This window comes from Mastomys coucha, unplaced genomic scaffold (genome assembly GCF_008632895.1).
Source record: "Mastomys coucha isolate ucsf_1 unplaced genomic scaffold, UCSF_Mcou_1 pScaffold9, whole genome shotgun sequence".
NCBI lineage: Eukaryota > Metazoa > Chordata > Mammalia > Rodentia > Muridae > Mastomys > Mastomys coucha.
In genome coordinates, this window is record NW_022196915.1 from 20,650,156 (window position 1) to 20,674,446 (window position 24,291).

Here is a 24,291-nt window from a genome sequence, read left to right on the forward strand (position 1 = left end):
ACACACACACACACACACACACACACACACACGAAGTCAGCCTAGGAGGGAAAAAGACAGAATTGTGTGCGGTGTGAGAGGGGGCAGCAGGAAGGAAAAAAGAGGAATAATTTATTTTTTAAAGAAAGAAAACAGGGCTGCAATGAGAGATCGCCGTAAAAATTAAACCTACAAGGAAATAAAACGTCAGAGGAGAGAGACAGAGGAAGAGACAAGGTGAGAAAGGCAGAAGATGAGTCCCAGATAAAGATAGTGAAGAAAAAGATATATAGAAGCTGACCACAGAGGGAAGGGAAATCCGGCCCAGCAAAGCTATGGCGGGACTTGAGAATTCTTTCCCGGGAAGAGGCCAAGGGAAGGAGAGGCATTCCACCGTCCTCTCCCGGTGAGTCTGTCTGTTAGGACTGCGGGGCGCATCTCACCTGGGCTCTCCCGCAGCATCAGCGAGGCAGGTTGAGGGTACCAGCTGCAGGTCCTCCAGCTTGCGTTGTTGAACTTGGCTGCTAAAGCCCGCGGGCTTCCAGGCCCCGCCTTAGGGGCGGGACCTTCAGGTTCTTAGAGGGTCCCTAACCCTGGTTTCTCTGGGCGGAGGCACCAGGAACTGAAGACCCTAGCAGCTTTGCGGGAGATCAGAACTAAGCTCCGCCTACCCCTCCCTCCTCGCCCCCAGGCTCTGAAGCTTGACAGCCAGCTAGGAGCTCCAGTCTCCATCCTGCTGTGTTTGGAGGCGCTTCTGTCACCTCTGAGCTGTTGCACAGTGCACTCCAACCTCTAGGCTCTTGTTTTTTGTTTTTTGTTTTTTTTGGTTTTGTTTTTGAGTGTTTCTCTATATAGCCCTGGGTTTCTCTGTATAGCCCTGGCTGTCCTGGAACTCACTCTGTAGATCAGGCTGGCCTCGAACTCTGAAATAAACCTGCCTCTGCCTCCCAAGTGCTGGGACTAAAGGTGTGCGCCACCACTGCTCAGCCAATCTCTAGGTTCTTGAACCATCCCGGCCAAGGTGAGAGAAGTGATGAAGGCTTGTTGGCACAGAGAGTTTCCTGCTTGAAATGCCCAAGAACCCCTGTCTGCTCTCAACTCATTCTCCTCTAACTGCTAGAATTGCCACCTGAGCAGCGGTTTCACAGTGCTCTCTTGGCCTTCACTGAAGTACCTGTTGCCTCCCGGCTTTTCCCTGGGCAGCCAACAGTCTCCAAGTGTCTTCCAGGTAACTTTCCTGGAAGAAGGGGTGGCGTGAGGCAGGAAGGATCCCTGTGAATGAGGTGGCTGAGAATGGATGGATGTCCCTAAGGCCAAGTCCTGCAGGACCAGGAATTTCCACTGTGGTGGGTTCCAGGGAAGGGGAGCGGGGTAGTGCTTGGTGCGGTTGCAGCACTCCTGTGTGTGATCCCTGATGTTTAAACCTGGGTTGCTAAACATCTTGACGTGGTTGGCAAAGGAAAACCCACCCAAGTCCCCAGTTCCTTCTCTCATTCATTCATTTATACAATTGTTCCGAGGTCAAGAGGGATTCTGAAGATGCACAGAGATAAACAGAGGACTCTTCCGAGCATTTACCCAAGTTGGGAGGTGGGTAATGCTGGACCTGGCTATCCCTCGGAATCATGTGTCTTAGTCAGTTGTTCTATTGCTGTGAAGGGACACCATGACCAAGGCAACTCATAAAACAGCAGTTAATTGATGGTTAGCTTACAGTTTCAGAGGTTTAGTGTATTATTATCATGGCAGCATGCAGGCAGATGCTGAAGCAGTAGTTGAGAACTACATCCTGAGCCATAGGTAGAGAGATTCTGGGCTTGGGTGGGCTTTTGAGACCTCAGGGCCCATCCCCATTTCCTCCAACAAGGCCACACCTCCTAAATCCTTCTAATCCTTTCAAATAACACTACTCCCTGATGACTAAATATATGAGCCTATGGGAGGCATTCTTATTCAAACCGCACACTGATGTTCCTGTAGCAAATGTTTTTGTTTGTAGAAAGGAGCATAGAAATTAGGCACCTGACTGGAGCTCCAGGAACCCATTCAAGCAGTCATCCAGGTCAGAGAAACACATCTTTTTTGACAGCTAGTATTTTATTCAGATAGCAGTCTCATTACACATGGTCCAAGAACATACAAATAAGAACTCAAATGAGAAGTTAAATGTTGGTCTTCAAACATCGTAGCCAACAATGCCATGTTTTACCTAGGATCTCTCCAAGATAAAACTACATCCACACCTCCGGGGCCACCAAACCATCCCGCACAGCTTCCGTAACTGTAAAGTGTGTGAAGCTACCAGTTTTAACACTTTGAATTATTTTTTTCAAGCTCTGAATATAGCTGTAAGGATTTCACCAGGGGTCAGGGGAACCAGCTCAACCTTGGCGTAGTGTCAACATGTGGCCAATCCAGGCTTTGAGTAAGTCACAACAGCAGCCACCAGGGACAGGGCCTTCTCTGAGAAGTTATGGATGAACCTGGCATGGTCTAAATGTGAGAAACACAGTTTTAAAAGGCCCTAAGCTCAAAACATGGATGGCCCAGGAAACACTGAGAGTCAAAAAGCCTCCCATTGCTCATGGACATCAGGCTATAAGGTCTTTGGGATGCCTTGAAAAACCAGTGTACATATTTACAACTAGGTATCCACCTGCACTGAGGAGTTAGCTAACTGAGGAGTTTGCACAAAGTAAAAAGATCTGCAGGTCCAGGGCACACTACCAATGTTCGTGAAAGAGCTAAGAAGTGCAAAGGAATTGCAAACATGCTAACCTGGGAGAATGATATATTCTAGCACTAATTTAGAAAGTTCTTTGAAAAGGAAGGATTGAAGAAAGAAAGACAGGGAAAGAAAAGACAGATATACTGGCTGCAAGAAAGTTTTGGCCAGTGCAGACAGGGAATCTGCACGTTCCTAGGAGTGGCCTACCTCCAGATCACTGGGCCCAGTCACTGGCTAGAAGCAGCCTGGGAGGGTGGTGTCATTGATGGGAATGTGTCATAGAGTATGAGGATGGAGCAGATTCTCATAACACTCCCTCCAGGTTACACACTCATACACACAAACATGCACACAAAAAGATGGATCTGGATGGTGATGCTGAATCACACACACACACACACACACATCATACTATATATACACAAAGGGGTATCTGATGGTGACATTGAATCTCTCTCTCTTTCTTGTTCTCTCTCTCTCTCACACACACACATACACTCATACACACATGCATGTATACACATGCACACACAAAGATGGATCTGGATGGTGATGCTGAATCACACACACACATACACACACCACACACCACATAAAGGGGTATCTGAATGGTGACAGGAACACTAAATGACCCCACACAGGAATCAATCTGGATGGTTACAGTGACTGATATACTCAGAATGGTAGAGAAAACTTGTCAGTTTGTTAAGAAGAGATATACCCAATAAAAATATGCCAAACTAAAACAAGAAAAGGGCTATGCATGATAGTGAGGGCCAAGATGGTGGGCAGACAGAAAGAAACGAGTCTTCAATACTGGAAACTGATTTTAGGGTTAGAGAGAACAAGTTCTGAATGGAAGGGCTTCATTCTCCAAGAAAACAACAAACATTCTAAGCATGAATGCATCAATAAATAAAACAAATTTGTGATAGTTTGTATATGCTCAACCCAAGGAGTGGCACTATTAGAAGGTGTGGCCTTGTTGGAGTAGGTGTATCACTGTGAGTGTGGGCTTTAAGATACTCCTAGCTGCCTGGAAGTCAGTATTCTGCTAGTAGCCTTCAGAGAACTCTCAGCTCATCCTGCACCACACCTGCCTAGATCCTGCCATGCTCCCACCTTGATGATAACGGACTGAACCTCTGAACCTAGAAGCCAGCCCCAATTAAATGTTGTTCTTATAGTTGCCTTGGTCATGGTATCTGTTCACAGCAATAAAACCCTAACTAAGACACAAATGATACCTAGAAAGGGGTATTTTGCCAAATTCTCTATTACACCTAGAAACTGAACACATTACATGCCAAAATTTAGGAGATTTAAACAGCAAGATCATTACTAAGGTCTATTAAATGGAGCTCCCAAAGCATGTATTAAGGTAAATTTCCTCTCCCCAGAATACTTAAAAGAAACAGTGCAGTGCAAGTCAGGTTCTCTGATCACAATGTCATTAATGTGGAAATCAACCAAACAGAATGTTAAACACACATGCATACACACACATACACATAGACACATGTGTATACATATACATACACAACACAGACAGAAATACACACATGCACACACATATACACACACATGCACACACAACACACAGAGATACACACACATGCACACACACACACACATATATATACACATAATTGAAAGCTTTAAGCCTTACATCTAATTATGTGTCAAAGGAGAAATCACTCAAAACAACACACATCATATTTTTAAATATTACATGAAAGGAAAAATGAGGTTTGTAGCCCAAAAAGTTTATGTTAACAAAAAAGAAGGGGAAAAATAAATGAGCTAGATACATAACCAAAAACATTAGAAAATGAATAGCAAAATAAATTTCAACAAACTGAAATGAAGAACTGATTTTAAAAGGAATGTATACACTAAGTAAAAAACAAAAGAACAGTGGATCTACAGCCTGGGTTCCAGAAGTTTCTATCATTATAACCAAGGCAGAACTGACACAAATAAGCACAATACAGAAGCCATGTCAGATCATCAAGACCTCCATTTTCTTGTCCTGGACAAGAAAATGCCTGTCCAGTCCCACCTCCAAGTGGCCCATAGGGAGTAACCATTGTACTACCGTAGAAGCTAGTGGGCCCCCAGTCTCTGCAGAAGAATAGGCAGGGTCATTGTCATCAGACCCCAGCTCACAGCCCTCTGGATCTGATTGACATCCTAAAGACAAGGAGGCCACTATAGGGCTTCTGGGTGCTGTGCCAGCATCTTTGGCCCCCAGCAGGGGCTTTGATACCCCTTAGCCCACTGGCTACCAGGGACCACCTTCTCAGCTATCTGGGCAGCCTACACAGCCTACACAGAGATTGCTACTGCCACTGTGGCCTCTCATTCAGCCCTGCTGCTCAGGTGGAGCACTCTTTGCCTTGTTGCTATGAATGTGGTTGCTTTCACTCTCATCAGGAGTATAATCTGTCTTGGTGCAGACCTGGGTAGGCTGAGCTGACCCTTGGGCCCTTCCTGGCTGTCAAGGGAGAGAATGGGGACTAGATATGAAAGAGGGGCCTGGGTTTCTTCTGCCGCTACAGTGGCACAGCCAGCAGAAGGTTAAGAAAGTCCTGACAGGCCTTCAAGCACCTCCATCAGCATCCACGAAATATCCTGGGCTGTTAGTGTCCTGGGAAGAGTACACTCAGGACTGATGCCCAAGGCATCTGTTGGTGACAAAGCAGAGGCTCTCTTGTCTGATTCCTTCTGATATCCTTGGTTCATCATCTCTTATCCTTCTCCTTGGAAACGATGGTTGGGGTGCCTAGTTCTAGCCTTCAGTTCCCAAGCCATGCTAACAATCTGTGCTCTACAAGAGAATTCCATCCTTTGCTTAGCTTAGTCAGATATCCGAGAGGCCTGAACAGGTCATGACTCATTGATGGCTAGCACAAGGTTGGGAGTCCGGGGGCAAGCTTTGGAATTGACAGTGTCATTGGGCCAAATTTTCCAGAGAATGGCTCTGAGCTCCGAGGATATTCTCAATGGCCACCCTGTTACCTGTCTCTTACCTTCTCCCATGGAAACCTGCTGTAAAGTCCCAGTGGGGTTAAGCCACATACTAGGATGGATAGACTTGACTGAACAAAGATGTGAAGTATCTTCAAGCTACATGCAGCTGCTCTGGGGACACTTTAGGTGACATGCTGTTGGGTAAAGGTGTTCTAAAGACAGGCTGTACCCATAAGACATGGCCTCAGGTCAATCTGATAGAGACAATCCCTCCAAAAGAACAAAAACAAACAAATAAACAAACAAACAAAAACTAACCAGTAGAGTTTCTCACAGGCACTCCAGGAATGAGTCTGAAAACAGAGCCATGTTAAAGCTCTGAGTCGTCCCCCCCCCCCCCCCACAAAGAGGTTCAGCACTCGGGTAAGGGATCTATAGTATAGCAGCTTGCCAGCCTCTCCTGTCCTCCTTTGTGTGACTAGCCGCTGGGTAGTCATGTGGACTCAGCTGGACAGGCTGGACGGCTAAGCACTTCACATGAGGGAGGCATAGCTCTCATGGAGCATAGGATGACAAAGCATACAAGTGATATTTATCTCTTCCAGAGATGTCCAGAGCATGCCTTCAAATCTGCTGGACTTGGAAGTGGCATGATTGATCTGGAAAGAGAAGTCTTGGACCTGTGATGGCCTTATCTCTGTCTAGAATACATCTAAGACAGGATATGAAAGACTAAAAGTAGTCTAAAACTAGAGGCTTTTCTTTATAAAAATTGAAGGAGACTAAAAGTCTTTGAAACTCAAAAATTGGGAGAAAGGAGGGTTTTGTAGAAATGTTTTCACATGAAAATACACCTTGCCCCTTTGGGACAGATAAAGATAGAATTGTCAGAAATACTAATGGGCCTTGTCTAGTTGCATGACACTAGAGAGTTGTTCTGGCAGGTGCAGCAGAAATGCATCTCAAGGAGAGGATCTCATGACGTATTTGCTAATGAGCAGCAACAAGTTCCAATCTATTATTTCCTTTATTAAAATCTTAACCCCAATATACAGAATATACAGCAAAGACCACTTAGTCTTCACTTGGTGGCACCTGAAATGTCCACTATGTAGGAAGAAGTGACCGTGGAGCTCTGGGAGCCCAGGGATGAAGAGCAAGCTGCCGCAAACTAGAGGGATGCCTGGAGTGGCTAGCTGGGAGACAGTGGCACTGAGAGCAAGAAGCTAGAGGCAGATGCTCTGGTCTAGGTGGCAGGCTGACCTTGGGGATGCAGGGTTCCTTCAGGAGCCTCCAATTGGTAAACCGCCCCTACAGGGAAGAGGAGAGAGAGAGAGCAATGAGATACTACTGTGACCAGACTCTGACACTGCAGTTGCTTGGCTGGGTGGTGGGGAACACTACAACATCATAATGCAAGCTTGGGTGGTCTTTCTTCTCCCACGCTCTATGCCCCAGGTCCTACTCTCCCTTGTGCACTCTCCTTCCAGATGTGTTGCGGGTAACAGAAGTCTAAGATGTGTGGAGACCTGGAAGATCTGCAGGTTTTGACCTTGAGAAAATTTGTCTCTTGTGACTTACCCAACAGAAAGGATTTCTGTGAATGCAACTAAGGAGTTGGGGTGGGGAGACATGCTAGAGATGGGAGAAAAACTTATGCAAACCCCAGCAGGAGACAATGCCAGGGATGATGAGAGCTGGGGTTCCCAGAAGACTCTGTCTTGCTGGCTTTGAAGGTAAATAAAGAGCTAGGTAGGCACTATGGAAGGCTGAGGTTGAGGTTCTAGAGGTCAGAAAGCGTGAGAAGATGAACTCTCTCACGACCTCAGCAAGTTTGGCTTCCTGAAAACAACTTGACTTTAGCTCAGTGATGTCATTCCATTCTTTAGCATGTAAAGTCTCTGACAAGTACAGGGGGCCGCACATACTCTGGGACAGGAAGCAGGAGTGATTATCAGCAGGTAGACTGAATCACAGCCATTCAAAGGGAAGGACACAGTACTCTCACAGAGTAGACGCAAGGAATGTTTTGTATCAGACAAAAGAAGCCAGAGTGAGGAGAAAACAAGTGGTTCTCAATATACCTGCCTCTCAACCCAGAGGTCTCTACTTCACTCTGTGCCCCAACCCACCCAGGATTGCCCCAACACACACCAGCCCAGAAGCCTGAGCCACACAGACTCAACTCACTCCACATTTGCCTATATGTCCCTCTGCTAGCTTCTTGTGCCAAGAGAACCATCTGAAGAATCTTTATTGGGCCTTTTACAAAAGCCTTCCATGTCACTCACTCCAAGCCAGATGAGAGGGGCTGATTCTAAACCTCTCCTTGATCTGCTATCTACATAAAGGGGTCAGCAAAATCAAATGCAGCTAAGAAACCCTATCTCCATTTGCCCTCTTCATAGCAGCAAGTGGAGTTTGCTAAAGGATGCAGGGTGCGTAGCTATGAAGTCATGTGTTCTGTGGTAGTCATATGTGTGAGCTCTAGAAAGCAGAATGCAGGCAAGAATTTGGGGGTAGTATTTTTCAAAAAGCTTCCCTTTCATCCTTCTTCCCTCTTCCCCTCTCTTCTCCTTGGGATACTGTGTGTTTATTGGAATAGAAATAGACACTTTGTAAGGGTGAAAATAATTCATGAGTCTGGTCAATTAAAAAATTGTTAGACTTCCCTGTGGCTGCCAGGCTGGAGATTTTACAAGATACTATTTAGACAATAACTTCTTGTAGTCACTAAACTTCCTCAAGCCACTCTCATGATTTCCTTCTCTTTGGTATTCTTGGTGTATTTTAAAACACAGACTAGAGGCTGTGGTGGTTTGAATAAAAATGGCCACCATAATCCCAGAGGGAATAGCACCATTAGAAGGTGTGGCCTTGTTGGAGTAGGTGTGGGTTTTTTTGGAAGAAGTGTGTCACTAGGGGTCAGCTTTGAAGTTTCAAATGTCCAAGCCAGCTCCAGCGTTTCTCTTCCTGCTGCCTGCTGATATATCTGTATATCTCTCAGGTACCTCTCCAGCACCATGTCTACCTCTGTATCACTATGCTTCCCACCATGACAATAATGGACTAAACCTCTGAAATAACAAGCCTGCCCTAATTAAATGCAAATCTGCAACATCCTTACTATGTGTGCACCAGAGCCCTGGCTAGCCTGTACGGTTGGGACAAAAACCATCCTCAATGATATTCAGGTAATACAGTGTCTTAATTAGGGTTTATTGCTATGAAGAGACAATGTGACCTCAGCAGCTTTTTTTTTTTTAATTCATGTAAGAGTGTTCTTTATCTGCATGTATGGCTGCCAGAAGATATCAGATCCCATTATAGATGGTTGTAAGCCACCATAGGTTGCTGGGAATTGAACTCAGGACCTCTGGAAGAACAGTCAGTGTTCTTAACCATTAAGCCACCTCTCCAGCCTCCATAACAGTTCTTATAAAGGAAAACATCTCATTGGGGCTGGTTTATAGTCTAGAGGTTTAATCCATTATCATCATGGCGGGAAGCATGGCATCATGCAGGCAGACATGGTGCTAGAGAAGGAGCTGAGAGTTTTACATCTTGATCTGAAGGCAACAGAAAGAGACTATGTTCCATACTGGGCATACCTTGAGCATATATAACCTCAAAGCCCAGTGACACACTTCCACCAACAAGGCCACACCAACTAATAGTGACACTCCCTATGGGCCAAGCATTCAAACACATAAGTCTATGGGAGCCAAACCTATTCAAACCAGTACATGTTGCTTTGTTCAACTTGTGAAAGGGGCCGTCATGCCAAAGAGCCATGATGAGAAACTACAACTGGTCCCTTGTCTATAGACTCTATAGCCTATAGGCCAGTTGGCTCCTTACTCACTCAGGTCTGAGCTTCCTACTCTGCCTAGACCACTATACCCTATGTACCTGTGTATTCAAAAATAATTCTTCACTTTCACAAAAGCTCCATAGAGTATGAAGAAGAGACCTGCTTGGAGCTGTCATCAAGCATGGTCATGTGAGTGACCAAGGACCTAGCTGCTGTGTCATTCCTAGGATCCTCTCTTACTAAGATAACCCCATCTCTCCTTCAGACTCCACCCTGATGCTCTAGCCGGTGTCCTGCTGGGCACTATCTGAGACAAAACATCTTCTCTGTGGCTCAACAGATATAACCCTAAGCCTTTCAGGTGAGACCACCATCTATCCCATTCCTTGCCTTAGGTTTTACCGCCCATTCAGGCCTCAGGTTTCCTCTCAGGTTAACTCCAGCACAGCTCCCACTCTCCATTGTTCCACCTACCCTTGAATCAACTCCTCACAGAAACATTCTTGGATGTTCCCAGTAATCTACCTGGCCCTCCAGGCTCCCACTTTAGGTGTCCACAGTACCATACCATACATACCATTCAAACATATGTTACTCCTCTTTCTGCCCTTCCATGACCATTTTACACATCTAAACTCATCCATCCATTCATCCTCCCTGCCTGAGCCTCTCATTCAACTTTGTACCCATCAGGTCACCCCTGATGGTGCACCTGAGAGTATCAGGGTAGAGTCTGAAGGAGATATGGGGTAACCTTAGTAAGAGGGGATCCCAGAAATGGCATGCCAGAGTGGAAGAAACATTTTAGTCCCCAAGTCCAGAGTAAATATGTGGAGTCTCTTTCTGCAACACTGAAGTAAAGCAACATGTAGAGGGGCTTTAATCCAGCAACATGGCTGAAATACAGACACCCCTTAGTATATATCTTTAATCACTCTGGCTGGAATACAGACATGTCCTTAGAATACACCTTTAATCTGAAATAATAAAGGTAAAGTTAGTTTATAGAAGGAAGCACCCATGTTTGAAAGTGATATCTAATTGAGAGGCAAAGTAATGAATCAGAGGGAGATTTGACAGAATAAGATATGCCCACCTCTCACAAGAACAGAGAAAATAGAGAGGCTACTTAAGAGAGAGCAGGACAGAGAGAGAAAAGGAGAGAAGACAGTTTTACCAGGACAGTTGTGTATAACAAGCCAGACAAACATGAAGACAGAATGAGCCAGAGAATAAGACAGAGACAAAAGATTAGATCAGATTGCCAAAGTCCATATAAGACCAAGAATCACAATACAGTCAGAAGCTGAGGGAAGCCAGATTGAATCAGTCAGCTTGGAGAAAAGTTTGAGCCATAATAGCTAAGTTGACCAACCAGCCAGAGTTCAGAAACAATAAAAAGGGTGAGCTTGTTCAGCAGTAATTCTCAGAGGCTGAAAACATTCCAGCCCTAGATAAGACTGTACAGAGGCTAGAAGCTTCCAGGACTAGGCCTAAATTAGCAGACAGAGGCAGTGAGTCTCCAAGACAACAATTACATCAGGTGAATAAAAGTTACTGCAACAGCAGTGTGTCTCAGGCTCTAAGAGTCTTTCTTTGGCCTCCCTTTTATCTTCCCTCCCTTCTTCCCTCTTATACGTACATACACAAGGAGCCTCTATTCCATTCCTGAGACCTTGCACTCTGCCATATGTTATATTCCCATCTCAAGAGCAATCAGAGCAGCCACAGACCTTGGACTGGAGAAGGAAGAGTGGACGTTTCCTTCCACCTTTCCTCCAGGCTCAGGACAGGCTTCACATCCCACTCAACAAACCACTGTCATGCAGACTGTAAAAACTTGATGGCCAGAGCCCAGGAAGCATCATTAGGATGGACCAGACCTGAAGTAACCCTGTAAGAGTGACCTTATTCATATCCCCTGTACCCACATAAAAGCTGGGCATAGGGGTGTATGTTTTTAATCCTGATACTGAGTGGGACATAGGCAGGTTCCAAGGAGATCACTGGTAAACCAGTCTAGCAGAAACAGCCAGTTAAAGGTTTAGTACAAGATCCCATCTCAAAGATTTAGGGGAGAACAATTGATGGTGACTTGTGACCTCCATTTACTCATACACAGGCAAGTATGCCTGCTTATACATGTGTACACAGAGAGAGAGAGAAAGAGAGAGAGAGACAGAGACAGAGAAAGAGAGAAAGACCTTTAATATTTAATAAATTAATAAATGGAGTCACTATTGGCCAGACAGCACTGTCAACCATGGCCAAAGTGACCAGTCATTGACTTTTTTTTTTTTTTTTTTTTTTTTTTTTTTTGGTTTTTCGAGACAGAGTTTCTCTGAATAGCCCTGGCTGTCCTGGAACTCACTATGTAGACCAGGTTGGCCTTGAACTCAGAAATCCGCCTGCCTCTGCCTCTCAAGTGCTGGGATTAATGGCGTGTGCCACCACCGCCCAGCCAGTCATTGACTTTTAAATGTCCTGTCTAGGAGGCTCATGAATGCCAGCTCTCATGTCTTGGGCATTCTTCCTCAACCTTATGCTAGGACATGGTTCTGAGCCACAGCCCCAGAAAGCAACCATCACAGGCAAAAAGTAGTGACCATTCTGCCCCTTTAGAGTAGCCTTGGGTCCCACTCACCTGGTCACCATACTGAGGCCATATCAATGGCAACTGGGGGCAGCATAGGGGATTGAAGTTGCACACAGTCATGTTGCCCTGAAGAGTAGAAACATAATCATGAGGAAGAATCAGGGCATGGACTCAGCTCCCAAAAGCACAAGGAGCCTTGTCTCCTAGGACTCTGTGCCCAAAGAATTCAGAGAGAGAGCCCAAGTGGGCTCCTGGGAAAGGATCTTACAACCTTGACTGCCTGGGATTGTCACTGTGGGACCCAGTTTCAGAATCAGACACAGAATCCGTGGGGGAGAGAAGCCAGTATCTGGCTTTGGGGAAGTTTAGAGGCTAGAGTTGTGTGTGGTGGCAAGCAGAGGCCTTTAGGGGAGCCATGATGTGGGCTCAGACCTAGAGAGGGTCCCTGGGGATAAAGAAGGCCTGCACTGAGGGCCACACAGGAGAGGCAGGTAAGCAGCCTGTCTTGCTCAGTGGCAGGAGACACAGGACAAGGCAGAAAACATAGAGGGCAGAAGAACCTTAGCTCTAGGGCTTGGGAACTCCCCAACCTCAGCTCTAAAGTTCAAACTCAGTGGACCTGGGACAGTGAGTAGGGCCAAATTAGGATGCCAGGAATACAGGCCAGCTAGTATGCCAGGCTAGGCCTATGGCCAGTGGCCTCTTTCTCTAGAGAATTTATGTTGACTATTCTACATGCCATAGGAAGGCCTGGATCTCAGCTAGTCTGAGAGGCTGCAGAGGAACTGAAAGCTTCCAGAAGGAAACAGGGTCCATCACAGAGGCAGGACCAAGGAGGAATAAGGCAATGCCAGGTAGACAGAGCCCTGGCTGCTGGCAAGTCCCCTCCCTCCTTTAAGTCTGATCTTCCTAGGTGAAAGAAGGACCCTTGGACTGCCTTCCCCCCAGAGGCCAACTCTATAGGGATTTCGCAGTGCCTTTTAGGGTCCCCATGTCAACCTTCTCTTTCCTATAACTTTTTTCCCCATCTTGGCAGTAGAACCACTGAGCTAGCTCTTTTCTATCTTCCCAAAGATCTTGGAGCTGGTTGGTCAGGGGTACTGGATTTTGTCCATTTTTCATGGTAGACAAAAGTATTTGGAGACTGGTCTTTCTCTTTTTAGTTGTCCCTAGGTTTGTAAACCTCTTTGTCATACAGTATATATTGACTTACTCACCCACATCAGAAACACTGTCAGGGCTAAGAAAATGGTCCTGGGATACCAGGGACTGGCCAGAGAAGGCAGTCGTCACTGTCCCACAACCTAGATGCTGTGGCGACCCCTCTGCATGCTCTCCTCCCCTAGGATAAGGGAGGGTCTACATGTGGTTGTTCTCAGACACATAGCAATTCAGAGCCTGCTCCCTAGAGTTGAACCCTCCCACACCCAGGCAGTCTGAAGTCACAGCCCCTGAGGAGTCCTCGAACCTGGGCGTCTCTGCTCACATACAGGCCACGACAGGTGCAACAGCAGATGATCACAATGGGGGGTGGGTTTACAGGTCCTGTGGGTGCTGGAGGAGACACCAGAGGAGGTTGTTTCTTCTCTCTGGGCTGAAAGGAGAGAAAACTCTGTCTGGTCCTTGTCTGTGCCCTGCACAGCACTTGGCACTGTAGGGCCTCAGCTGTTATTTGCGAGGTAAATAGAAGGATGTATCCCACAGCATGGAGAGGTTTTCCACAGGAAGGAAAGAAGAGAGCCCCCTTCCAGTCTTCAGATATGGAGCTTCACAAAGTAATAACAGCCTCCTTCTGAGCCCTTGGCGCTCCTGTGTCAGCCTTGCTGGCAGAAGTCTGGCCTGGTTGCTGTATAGTGGACCAGCACTAGCAGGTAATTGTCCCTTCCATCTGTCTCTGGATTCTGCATAGGCATCCTCACCCAGGCCAGTCTGCAACCAGCACAGTCCAACCAAGACAGGGAGACTGTTCCTATCTGAGCCCAAACCCAGGCTCCACCTGCCCCAGCTTCTCTACAACTTCTGGTCCTTACCTGATGGAAGCTGCAGATGCTTACCCACCTTGTCCCCGTGTTTCCCTGAGGACATCCTTCACAGTGCAGGGCCATCTGGGACTCTTTCACCCTCCTTATCTCTCAGGTCCCTAGGCTGATCTCAGCCAGCCCTTCTACCCTGCCAGGAGACAGGGTTGAAGACAGAACTAAGACCTCCAACATAGGGATGGGGACCAGGTCTTAACAGGGAATCCTGTTCTCAGGAGCCCGGCTGCAACCTCAGCATCAGAGTCCTCTGAGGCTTCCTAAAACTAGAGTCCATAGAAACAGCTGCTCATGCTGAAGCAGCTCCCCAGGGTGTGGATTGTGTGGCTAAGGCAGGAGATCCTAAAAATCAAATTGGGTAGGACCTTGTCTTTGATTGATGTCACCGTGAGCCCCTTTCTTGACCCTTGAGCTCCTCTACCCTTCTTCCTTCCTGAGTGCAGGTCTTCTGATGCCTCTCTTGAAGATCATTGTCCTTAACCACGTGACAGTGTCAGCATCCGAAGCATGACTTACCTGTGGTTGGGGCTTAGGTAAGGGCAGCTCCTCTACAGGCTGGAGGGTAAAACAGACAAAAGAAGCTGGAGTGTGTAGGATGGGCTCTACCTTAGCTCTGCAGACAGGGGATCCTGGTCTAGAGCAGGGATGCACATATCCTTGAATTTATGTGTGTGCCCATGGCAGTGCTGATCTACTCCACCTGATCTAATGGAGTACCCCCCTCCCCCATCCTTCTCTGCAGGTAGGGAGTAATGGGCAGGTGAAGGTGCTGATGCAGGAGAATCTCAGCAGCTGAAGCACTGCATACCTTGCCCTAGTCTCACCTGCCTCAGAGCCCACGCCCCTTCCTTTCCTCTGAGACAAGCTCATGCCTATTCTCCCTGACCTCCAGGCTAGTCTCTGCTTTCTCTACTGTCTGCTTCCCTGAATAGAGATGGAGTCTGGCAGTTCTTTGTGCTTTGTTGTCATGATGCTTCCTTGTGTCCATGCCTCTTGGATGGACAACATGTTCCTGAGCCCCAGGCTGAGCAGGCAGGGGCACTCACCGGAACACAGCACAGCTGCCAGAAACAACCAATCAGCAACAGGATCAGCAGCAGGGCCAGGAGTATAGGGACAAAAATGAATTTATCAATGCTTGGCTTTAGCACTGGGGGGCTTTCTGTAGTTGTGGTAGTTGTGGTAGTTGTAGTGGTAGTCCTTGTTGTGGTTTTGGTTGTGGTTCTCCTAGTGGTTGTTCTTCTGCCATATTTAACTGTAGTTAGCGGACTTTTGCCCTATGAGAAGGAAAGGTTATGTGCCACCATCTCCCAAAACTAGAGCCCCCACAAAGAATTTTCAGGTCCCATCGCACTGAGACCAAAGGCAATTGTACAAGGCCCTCCTCGATGTCGGCCACTTGGCTTCCCGTCTCTCTTCTCCCCTTATTCCTGGCTTCTCCAAACTGATAGAACACCAGAAGATGTGTTCTATCAGCGGCTTGCTCAGAGCAAGGGCTGTAGAAACAACAGATATGAAGTACTAGCAACCCAGCAGCTGCCTGACTGCAGGCGGTGAACGCTTGGGAAATGCCAACGATATCACTGCTGGGAGTGAAAGCCAGGGCTTCTCTGCCTCCATGCCTATGTTTGGGAACGTTATAGGCTAAGTGTCTAATGGGTAGAAATCTGAGTCCATCCTCCCAGCTTATGTGTGGATATGAGGAATGAGCCAGGCAAATCCAAGGATGCCACTCATCCCTTTGGAGTTCTTATAAGCTGAGAGATACTTTCTTTTCCTAGACACACTCTCCTGTCACATTGCACTGGGCTCACCAGAAAGCCTGAGAACAAAGGGCTCAGAGTATTTGGGGGACGACATTATTGGCTGGGGCTCCAATTCTTATCACCTGCACCCTGACTGCAATGGTGAAGATTCTTTATTTTTGAACTGGGAACAACAATGTGGAAGCTCCATTTGCCCTAGACATCATGGACAGGCCCTTGCAGACAGCTTGGTACATGCATCACTGACCCTTCTAGAAACTGGGCTCGATCGTGGAAGTTACGAGTGTATATAAGCCTCCCTTGTGGTCTGCACAGGACCCTCTGCTCTTTGACTTCCCAGCTAGATCTGCCCAACCAGAGGATCTGCATAGATGGGGTCACTGTCCCACGGGTACTCACACATGTCCTACTGGCAACGTATAAACGGTTGTGCAGGAAGTTTTTTCCTTTGTCCAGGCTGAGATGAATATGGATCGCTCTAACACAGAGACAGACACTGAGAAACAGCCTGGTGACAAGGACCTTGGGCTTGACTCAAGGGATAACCCCAGTTCTTCCCACACTTATACTACAATTCAGGCACTCTGAAATAGTGGAGAGCGGATCTGTGGGTAAAGAGAGCTCATTTCCAAGGAACGAGGAGGGAACCTCTGCAATGATGGTGAAGGGCTGAAGATTAGACCGTGAGAGGCACATACATCATATGGTCTTTGAGACAATGAGCTAAGGCATTAGGAAAGTGTGCATGGTGTCACCATGCTGACTTGTACCAGAGTTTGCTGTCTTGTTTCAGAGAGATGGTTAGAGATCTGGCCCTCAGCTCCATCATCTCCTGAATCTTGCCCTCAGTAAAGCCTGGATGCTGTGCACCACTAAGCAAGGACTGAGCCAGATCGGAGGGCACGGGAACCCACCTGCAGCCAGATGGGTGTTCTACAGCAGAGGGGACATCTTATATCCCACACTACACTGGTAAACACTGACCACTGGTCTCTTCCCTCAAGGCCTCCAAAAGGGCTACTTACCTTCCCGCGGAATCTACAATTGGTCCAGGACAAGTGACAGTCGTCTTGGTTATATTGATGGGAGGAAAATCTAAAAGAAAATGGCAAAACTCCCAATGGATGTGTCACTGTTGGCTTCTACCAGCAGAGCTGATAGTCTGACCAATGAGCAGTAATCTCCTCCTTACCCTCTTCAATCCAAAAATTAGTGGTGAGCCCCAACTCTGCTCAGCGTCCTAGCACCAAACAGCACCCTGGTGCCTAGCAAGAGCCTCAGGACCTCAGGGCTCACCTACTGGGGCTGAGATGACCGTTCTAGTCTTAAAACCTAAGAGCACATTTGCATGCACACACACACAGACACACAGGCACACACATGGGCACACATATACATACATACACAAAGAGAGACATGCACACACATGGGTTGGGGAGACTCTGCTTTTAAGAGAAAATATGTGGCATTTGTCTTTCTGATTCTAACTAATTTTGCTTAATATTGAGATCTATTATCCATTCTCCTGAAAAATGACTTTATTTTTATGCTTCAAACAGGGAAAGGGGACAAAAAGAGTTTAAATAAATGAAAAGGTAAGTAGAGAAGTGGAGAAGAAAGTCATGGACAATGGGTAAGAAAATAACATCAGATTAGTAAAAAGGAAGAAAAAAACAAACGAACAAGCAAAATCCCCCGAAATGAGAAGACTTGAAATCAAAATTACATAAATGTAGGGAGGAAAATAAAAGTTAAATCATGAAAAATATAGGTCATGAGGTTTAAAATAAAACAATGAAGTTAAAATATTACTAACATTAGAGTAAATAGGGACAACAAAAAACAAAAAACAAAAGGGCTGTCTACCACCCTGAGACAAAAACTATAGGCCACCAGGGGATGCTGAGAGAGAGGAAGCGGGGCTCCACCCTTGGAGGAGCCCCCTAAGTGATTATCCAGTACACAAGTACTCAGCCCTGAAATCATATACACACAACGCTGGACGGGCTCAGCAGGTTGTACCCATATATATGTAACAATAACAAAAAAAGAGAAGGCTGGGAATTTGAGAGGAAAAGATTTTAAATTAAGAATAAATTAAAAGGTTGTCCAGTAATAAAAATGTATATAATTAGATGAATGTAGGGCAGAGAATAAAACTAAAAACATCAATAAAAAATATGAAGTTCCAAAGAATACTGGTAAAAGTGGCAGTGAAGGAGGCAGCACCCCCCCTTAGCTCAGGCCTCCCTTTATCACTTGAACACACTACTTCTAACCACAGTGTCCAGCAGGACAGTGGGTAAGGACAGGGAGACTCGGCTGAGAGAACAGAAACCTTGCTTACCTTTGATAGTCCTTTTTATGTCATCTAAATAGAACCTGCAGATAACGTCTTCTTTACGCCTGGCGAAGTCAAAGCCGTACCCTTCAAGTACCACTGGGTTTGATTCTGTGAGGACAACAGTGAAACCCTGAGGAGAGCTATGCGCATCAGTCCTTCTGATCTAACTTTTCGAGACTCTCCACTGGCTAAAATGGCCTCCAACAAGGGAGAGTCTGTGTGAGAGCCAACAACCATATTGGTTCCCACTTGCTGACAAGCTGCTCCCTACAGCAGTGGGGATGTTCTCCAGCATTGATAGCAGTGTACAAGAGATACGGTATAGGTGGCTAGCTGGCTGTTCCTACAGGAGCCACATAGAATTTCCTCAGCTCTTGCTCCTGAATGACCATCTCAGGGCCAGATCCAGTTCATCCTTGTACCCTCTGCTCTTCAAATGCCCAAGGCTAGTTGACACTAAGGACTTTCCTCCCTCCTCAGACTCCCTAGAACACAGGTTGACTCCATGCTAGGAGTAGGGAAACAGCCTATTCTGCCTTATTTGGGGTGCAACCTCCTGCCTGGGCTCCCCTCCAAATAAGAGGCACCCTTTATGTAGCAGGTTTGCATAAGGTAGCCAACAGTTTAACAGATTTGTAGTTGAACAGATGCTTGCAGGGGCATGTCTCATTGGAAACAACTCATGTTTTCATCTGCAGTTTGTCACAGATGCCCGGACACCAAGGCCCCTTTGTCCACTGCAACAATCTGCAAGGCAGGGCTCCATTACCCAGAAGCAGAAGAAAGCCTGTAAGAGAGGAAGGCTTCTTCCCTTCACTCCTCCACACAGCAGTCTCCTCTCTCTTACACAGTGTGGGGGAGTACAAAGGGCAGCATAGAGCCAGAAAGCAGAATAGAATGTCAGGATTGGATTCTGTCTTTAGCACCTACATCTTCAAGGTGCTGCAGCTGTTCCTACTCTATGCATTGTCTCTAATCTCACTGACAGCCCATGTATGCCATTTCTAGCCAGCAGAGGATACATTATAGACCTTCTGACACACAGCACTTTGTCCTAGGCTGAGAGTCATGGATCACAGAGCTCAGAAATGATCATAGTCCTGCCTGCCCAAGCCTAGAGCAGTAGGGCTCCATGAGAGAACAAAAATATCAGGATCCAGCTGCATAGGCTGAAGAATACAGAACAATGCAGGTCTTCCTGTCCTGCCTTCTTTTGCAGCTCCTACATGCCAGCCATGTGGAGACTAAGCCTGCATGCACCATGGTCCTGACGAGAGAGGCAGCTCTCTTTAAAGACCATACACTGCATGCTATACACTGACAGGGGACCCTGGAATGCACAGATGCTGTCCTTGTCAGTGGCAGTCCTTGGGGTCAGGCATCTACCCTTTCAGTGAGGAGCTGAAGTGAACATGGCTGTCTTTATAGACATTTTGCAGTCACAGACATCCCTGAGTGTCTCTGGTGACATAGTGTTTATCCTCTGTTCCCGGTTCTTTCTCTTCATCCTTCAACATGATTACCACATTACTGTCCTCATTTTGTGAATGTTGAACGTTTGACTTTCCTGGAAGGATCTAAGCTTCTCTAGATGATGGGTCTATCTGGGTATCCTTGAGAGTTTTGCATCCTTTCCCTAGCTTAAGAATTACATGTTTGCTATAAAAATAAACAGTACTTTTATACATATTGCTATGCCATCACAGCATTACCTTCCAAATGTACAATATATTATACCCAAATTATAGTCAGATCACACATACATACCACAGTTATCCATATTCCAACATATATACAGTCTGTGTACACATACTATATCCAATATACTTACCATGTATCATACATGTAACACAATATATAGAGAGAAACACATTACATAGTAACAACATAAAAACATCTACACATAGAATATATACCCATATTAACCACATGCACACAAAACTTTACACACCACCCAGAAACTGATATGCATGCATACTCATTGTATGCAAATCACCTGCATAACCACCAACACATGCATGCACACACAACACATTTTATCTGCCTAAAGCATAGTGGTCCCTGAAGCCCTTACCTCTTATACATATAATGCGTGTAATTGCAGTTTTAAGGGATGGACAGGCCTTGGATGCTAACTGGAACAGAGAGAGCAGTAAACGAGGTCAGGAGAATTAGCTTCAGGAACCCTGTGAGGTACCCTGGCCCTGCCTGGGCCCATTTCACTCACTGGTATAATGAGGTCATTCAGATGTTCAATTTTCTTATTTGTAAATGCATATTCGTGACCACCTGAAAGTCCTATTATCTAAAAGAGAGAAGACATGACTTGAGCATCCAGCCAGGAGCCATTTGATGTCACCCATGGCTCAGACACTGGCTTCTGCTCACAGCTTAGGCTCTGGAAACAGGAAGCTCTCTCATCATCCTACCTGGGGGAAGAATCTCAGTCATGTTTGCCTTACTGCTGCAGGGACCACCTGTGGCTCACCTCCCCAGGGTAGATGAGATGACTACCTCTGGGAAGGTGTTCTTCAACTAGGACTCAGAGGAGCACATGGTCACCTAGATTGTTACCTGATTTCTCTCAGACTGGCCCGTACCCACACCGCAAACGTATCCTCCCATTTTTCGAGTATCGTTAGTCTGAGAGAGAAAGAGATACAGATGAACCACCAAAGCATACACACTGCATAGAAGAGATGCAGCTGAAGATGGCAGGGCTCACCTCTTCCAATGAATACCCATAGGCCTGATTACTCAGAGGGCCATCAAGCAAGAAGATGACCATGCTGGGGTGCTGGACACCTGCAAGAGAGCAAAGTTCGAGGAAGTCCAGAAGATCCTCTGGAATCCCCACAGGCTATCTGACCCAGCATTACTCAATGCAGGCACAGTTGTCTCAACTCCTTAGCCACTTGGGTCAGGAACTCAGACCCAAAACCCAACATAAGTGATCCCCACAGTAAGCAGGGATTTTATTCACTATCGATTCTACAGGAGACGGGTTCAGAAGCAGCCTAAGAAGTAGATTTGTCTGTTCCCTCAGCGAACCCCAGTCACCTATAAGCCTATTGTTGAGAAACTGGAGCATCAGGAAAACCCTCCTGCTGAGGATGACCAGTGAGGCAGGCGGAAGCTGGTGCTAACTCTAGGCACAGCCCTAGAGGTGTCCTGTTGGCAACAGCGGACTCAGTACATCAGGACTATAGATCAGAAGGTGGTAGACAAGGGACTCCACAAAAGAGAAGAAAGAACTGAACAGAGAAGTTCTGGCAGCTATCAAGCCCTGGTTTCCATGCTTGAGTCACTGTACTTCCCCTCTTTCTGTTCACAAGCCCATCTGTAGGCCAAAGATGCTCAGCATAACCAAGACCCACACATAGCCAGCCGTATGTGGGCTTCTATCCTTCTCAGAAGCATCACAAACACAGCACTGTATTCACAAGGGCCTTCAGGCTCAGAGAAGGGACCACCAGATCCTTTTCAGCAATTGATAAGAATTAGAAAGCCCTGAGGATCTGCACAAAGGCTTTCCAGGGAAGCCTGACTCTGTGGAGACCCACCCAACTAAAGTGCAGGCAGCTCACCTCTTCTTATCCTTATTATCTGCTTATTTGCCTGTAAGGAAACAAAGAGAAATGGGGGACATTGTGAATTGACCCCACGGTGCTCACCCCATAGGTGTTCTAGCCCTCTATACCTTCCACAGTCCTTCGTAAATGAGTTCATGTCCTGCAGTTATGGTATACTTTATTCTTTCAATACCCTTGAGGATTTCTTCTCTGAAAATATAAAATATAACATAAAATAAAAGGTGATTATGAAGACTATGGACAGTTGTAATATGTGGCTGCATATTAGAGTACATGGATATTAAACCATATGGTTATCAGAGTACATGAAGCTGAGATGAAGCCTAAGTTTATATGGAGACCCTAGGATGTTGGTGATGACTTGTCTACTCCTAGGTTGAAGAGGGTATCTGGCAAGAAGCCATATTACCCTTTCTGCCCTGGGCCTTTCTTAGTCTTGGACCCCATAAGCACAAAAGTAGCTTGAGATGGGGGAGCGGGGTGTGGGAGAACAGAAGTTCTCAGTCATCGTCTAAGCCAAGGACTCTCATGGGTACCCACATTCCTAACTAGAACCTTCTGTCAAGGTTACCCTCCTTCTGATCAACCTCTTACTCAGTGGGTAGTGCTGAAGGGGGGGCATTTCCCTCAGCTTAAGCCACTACCCTGCCACAGAGCCCTGGCCCAACTCCCTTCCCTCTAGTCTGCAAAAGGCAACAGACAGTCTACTTAAATGTAAGCCCATCTGTGGATTCCATAAATTCCTGACAGGGAAATCTTGAACCTGGGAGTCAGGCTCTGAGGACTGTCCATGAGGCATCTGTATTGCTCCCTAGGCTAGAAGTAACATGGCCTGTCAGGTGCTGTTAAAAACAGAACATACTGAGGTGGGCACGGTTAGGTCTAATAGCTGGTCTTGGGCAGGAAGTGGGATATTAGGATAATCCAATGTGACAAATCTGTACAGACACAGCAAGATAACTCACAACTGACTCTACAGTGGATTCCCATTGGGGATGAAGAGAGCTTGCCATGAGCTGCACTCTGAGAGTATTATACCTGGCCCAGCCTAGCCTAGGGAGTGTGAGGGCAACACCCATTATAACCAGAGGGGTCAAATCATAACCTGCAAAACCCAGCCCAGTCCTCACCCATCTGCCTGGCCCCTATGCCTCTCTAGGCTTTCCTACCAGAATCTTTCCCATAGACGTTACTTCTGCTGCCTCAAACACATCAGGTCTCTCTGAACAAGCCAGATCTTCCCTGGACTCCTGTCGTCAGCATTCCTGTTCCTTTTCTAGGCTGAACCACAGCTGTCATTCCTACAGGCCTGGGATATGTTCTCTTTCACACACTGTTCCTTGCTTTTCTCCTGGGCCCTGGACAGAGGTTTCCCAGACTTCCAAACACCCTTAATCCTAAATGTCTGTGCCTTTCTCTCTTTTCCTCTCACTCTGTATGGATTTCCAGGCCAGGCATCCAAAGTTCTTCCTTCCAGATAGTCAGAAGTTCCCCATATCCTTTCTCTAGTACTCTGGGGACAAATGGGTCACCTCCCTCTATGGATACCTGCTCTACTTCTCTGTCTGTAGTATAAAGGCCAGCCTTGGACTCATGCTGCCACCCTGGAATGCCCTTTTCCCAGAGTGGGCCTCAGCTGCTTTTCCCTGGACCCCAGAACTTTCTGGTTCCCAGTGATCTTCCTGTCCACTAACCCAAACAGAGGATGATCTAGTCCAATAGGCTCCACACAAGCCAGGGTTGTGTAAGAGATCCATGTCCGCTCCACTACCCTCCTCAGTCTCGTGTGGTCATAGCCAGGTCCCAGAGAAGATTCAAAAGTGGTGGAAGGAAGGCAGACAAGCAAGAAGGTAGAAATATTCTGGAAGCACAAGGTTATGAGTTCTAGTGGAGTGGGAAGTCAAGGGTTTGGTAGATATATACTGATAGTATATATCAGTATATAGGCATGTAGCAGGCAACCAGCCACTATGGACTCCTGTGGGAGCCTTCATGGAGGTCTCTACAAGCCCTCAGTTCCGTGGAGGCCTGGAACACCAAGCCTGAGTTAGCTTTCAAATGGACACTTACCTGTCCCCAGTGATGGGCAAGATGACGTTGCCCTTACAGGAGTAGGTGATGATAGACACTCGCAGATCCTGGCTGGGAGGAAGCAGGTGTTTGAGAAGCCGCCACCACCACCACAACATGATGTCATCCAGATGTCCAGGAGGGTACTCAAACAAGATTCTCTTTTCCTTCCCTAGTCTCGACCCTTCCACTTTGAGGCCTTATCTAGTAGGCATAGGGACTTTGGATAAATGTCATGAAAAATTCTGTACCCTGTGGCAATGTGGCCCCTGGGAAAGAGAGGCAGCCAGTTCAACCCCCTACTCCATCCCTGTTCTTGAATACATACACACCTACATATGCTTACAGTCATACATGCACACACACACACACACACACACACACTGGGCAAG

At 46.6% G+C, this 24,291-nt stretch overlaps 2 protein-coding genes and 1 pseudogene across 13 annotated transcripts in view; all 3 read right to left on the minus strand.

The window, feature by feature from the left end:
- Znf488 (zinc finger protein 488) overlaps positions 1–488 on the minus strand; it is an 11,880-nt gene extending 11,392 nt beyond the window's left edge. Inside the window, exon 1 of the mRNA XM_031362023.1 lies at positions 423–488. The gene's annotated coding sequence lies outside the window, so the exon portion shown is untranslated. The remainder of the gene's footprint in view (positions 1–422) is intronic.
- A 1,667-nt stretch (positions 489–2,155) lies between these two features.
- Positions 2,156–5,749, minus strand: LOC116085173 (annotated as a pseudogene).
- A 939-nt stretch (positions 5,750–6,688) lies between these two features.
- LOC116084786 (anthrax toxin receptor-like) overlaps positions 6,689–24,291 on the minus strand; it is a 32,986-nt gene continuing 15,383 nt past the window's right edge. For 11 of the 12 annotated variants that reach the window (XM_031362014.1, XM_031362013.1, XM_031362011.1 and 8 more), the window contains 15 exons: positions 23,900–23,971; positions 21,937–22,018; positions 21,824–21,854; positions 20,962–21,041; positions 20,811–20,879; positions 20,464–20,541; positions 20,311–20,371; positions 18,240–18,344; positions 16,918–16,987; positions 16,292–16,370; positions 15,173–15,403; positions 14,643–14,681; positions 13,559–13,684; positions 12,139–12,216; positions 6,689–6,991 (listed from right to left, as the gene is read on the minus strand). In XM_031362014.1, the coding sequence (XP_031217874.1) occupies positions 6,788–6,991; positions 12,139–12,216; positions 13,559–13,684; positions 14,643–14,681; positions 15,173–15,403; positions 16,292–16,370; positions 16,918–16,987; positions 18,240–18,344; positions 20,311–20,371; positions 20,464–20,541; positions 20,811–20,879; positions 20,962–21,041; positions 21,824–21,854; positions 21,937–22,018; positions 23,900–23,971 (1,405 nt within the window). In that variant the 3' untranslated portion in view covers positions 6,689–6,787. Of the gene's footprint in view, positions 6,992–11,143; positions 11,389–12,138; positions 12,217–13,558; positions 13,685–14,642; positions 14,682–15,172; positions 15,404–16,291; positions 16,371–16,917; positions 16,988–18,239; positions 18,345–20,310; positions 20,372–20,463; positions 20,542–20,810; positions 20,880–20,961; positions 21,042–21,823; positions 21,855–21,936; positions 22,019–23,899; positions 23,972–24,291 lie in introns of those variants that run through there. The other variant, XM_031362020.1, reaches the window with a different exon arrangement.